This window comes from Papaver somniferum, chromosome 11, assembly GCF_003573695.1.
Source record: "Papaver somniferum cultivar HN1 chromosome 11, ASM357369v1, whole genome shotgun sequence".
Taxonomy (NCBI): domain Eukaryota; kingdom Viridiplantae; phylum Streptophyta; class Magnoliopsida; order Ranunculales; family Papaveraceae; genus Papaver; species Papaver somniferum.
In genome coordinates this window covers 117,585,826-117,588,145 of record NC_039368.1, presented here as the reverse complement: position 1 = coordinate 117,588,145, position 2,320 = coordinate 117,585,826, and the positions used below count along the sequence as shown (strand labels likewise).

At 37.8% G+C, this 2,320-nt stretch overlaps 1 protein-coding gene across 1 annotated transcript; it reads left to right on the top strand.

Annotated features, from left to right (window-relative positions):
* Positions 1-263: 263 nt before the first annotated feature.
* LOC113320661 (protein DOG1-like 4) lies at positions 264-1,452 on the top strand. Its single transcript, XM_026568554.1, has one exon. The coding sequence runs from the start codon at positions 376-378 to the stop codon at positions 1,129-1,131; it is 756 nt and encodes a 251-aa protein (XP_026424339.1). The 5' UTR covers positions 264-375; the 3' UTR covers positions 1,132-1,452.
* Positions 1,453-2,320: the final 868 nt, after the last annotated feature.

The following is a 2,320-nucleotide window of genomic DNA, read 5'->3' as shown; positions in this document are numbered from 1 at the left end:
CTTTGTCTTTGTCTCTCATTGACACGACACATTACCATCTAAAATACCTTAATATCCTTAAAAAAAACAAAATCCAAACAAAAAAATTGCTGAAATTAAGATCAAAATTTTAAAATTTCGCAAAAAAAAAAAAAAAAAAAAAAAAAAAGGACATCCCAGCTGGAAAACCCTAGAAGGAACTAGAAAATACAGCATCTATATCTCGTTTTGTTGCTTACTTCAACCCCCCTCTTCTTATATTGCAGCAAAAAAAACCTGAACTTTTTGAACGTATCTGATGAATCACTGAAACTTATTCAGGGTTTAGGGTTTACGATTTCAGAATTTCAAAAACAAGTAAAAATCATCAGATCTGAAGAAAAATATTACTGAAAAATGTCTCATAATCAACAACAAAGACAGCAGGAGCGGCAAAATTCATCAGACGAGGATAACAATAGAAGAAGAGAAGGAAATACTGACGAGATTTCGTTTGAACAGTTTCTTGATGGATGGTTGGCAAGACAACAGAGGTACTTGGCTGAACTAATACACACCAACGCTAACGCTAAAGAAATTCCAGAAGAAGAATTAAAATCTTTAATCTCAAGAGTTCTTGGTCACTATCAACAATACTACGAAGCGAAATCTACCGCATCGCGCAGAGATGTATTCGTGTTATTCTCACCGCCATGGTTTAGTACATACGAGCGTACGTTTTTATGGATCGCAGGATTCAAACCGGGGCTACTTCTACGAATCTTGAATAAGGCGGTTAAAGATTTGACTGAAGATCAGTCGATTAGAGTAAGAAGAATAGATACGGAAACTAAAGTGGCCGAAAGAGAATTAAATCAAGAAATGGCAGCGATTCAAGAACGAGTAGTATCGCCGGGACTAGTTGATTTAGCAAGACGAGGAGGGAGATTAATTGATGGAGAAACATTAGATAGGGATTCAGAATTTCAAAGCTTGAAAGAAGCGATGGAAGCTGTAGTTGTTGCTGCTGATTATCTGAGAGTTACGGTAACTAGAAAACTCGTCGAGGTATTGAATCCTGCTCAAGCAATAAGTTTCTTAACTGCAGCAACTCAGCTTCAGGTAAGGATTCGTGTTTGGGGTTCGCAAATGGAACGGCGGAGAACAAACTGATTTTGCTGATTGAGTTTTTGACACTTTCTGCTGAAGGAAAGGAATATATAGCTGTCGCCGAAGTGGTTTTAGATTTTCTAAGGGTTCAGGGTCCTGAGCTTAATTAGGATTAGTCGGTCAGTGACGGTGAGGCTGAGATTTTATATATAAGCTTCTCTGCTTGGTTTTCTCTTCTTTTCTTTTTTGGTGAGCTTTTTCTTTCGACATCAATGGTCAAGATATATCTTATATGGCACTCCTACTTGTGGAAATCTGAAAATTGTGATATATTGATATTGCTACACAGGAATAAGAAAAAGATTATTAACTTGTACCAGTTAATTCATGCTTGATGTTATGTTTTGATGGTTATGATATTACACCAATTAAGTTGCCACATAGAATTTGATCTCTCTCCTGTTTCAGCTGGTAGTGCTGGCAGTACTGGAGGTCGGCAAAGCACTAAGCGCAGTTCTAGATTGCGACGTAATTATGGATGATGAGGTGATTAATAAGGTCTTTTTTCTGTCACTCTTTTCTGCATGCTTTATTTGTTTTTGGTTACCTACATACTTAAAACCGTCGGTTCACATGGATATGTAAGGTAGTACGGAATGGGGCTCATCACCACTCTTATGCAGGGTGGTGATAGGATGTTGTGGTGATGTTGGGCGAGCCCTCGACTAAGTTTTCGTGGGATCATTGAGGTGTAATCTTTACTCTATACACGAAGAGAGGTTATATATACTGATATTGCATTAGTATGTTTTCCAATTGTTCATGGCCAATCAATTTCCCTTCCAACTCGATTGAACGAAAGACAATTTACCATGCTCTTTGTCCTGCTATTTGGGTTCTTTTTCGGGCCACTGGTAGGTGTAACAAGCATAAATGGTGATTGAGATTCTAGGTATATGGATGTCCATAAGTCAAGAAATGCCCTAACCCAAGTGGTTCGCTCATTTGGTTAGATGGGAATCTGGTCATCCAATAGCGAATGAAGCATTCTAATGGGAGTCCTTAAAGTTTGTTAACCATGTTTATTTGTTTGATATCCGGAGGACTTACAATGGTGACTATACATGGAGTGCAAGCTCAAAATTGATTTTACCTGCTGATTTCAGTGTGCAGTTTTTAGGCATTCACCAAAATATGTTCAGTTGGTCCTTAAAGATGGATGGTTCTAGTGTTGTTAACTTCTTCATTTTTC

Coding starts and splice junctions, on each gene's coding strand:
- LOC113320661 (XM_026568554.1), top strand. CDS start 376: ATGTCTCATAATCAACAACAAAGACAGCAGGAGCGGCAAAATTCATCA.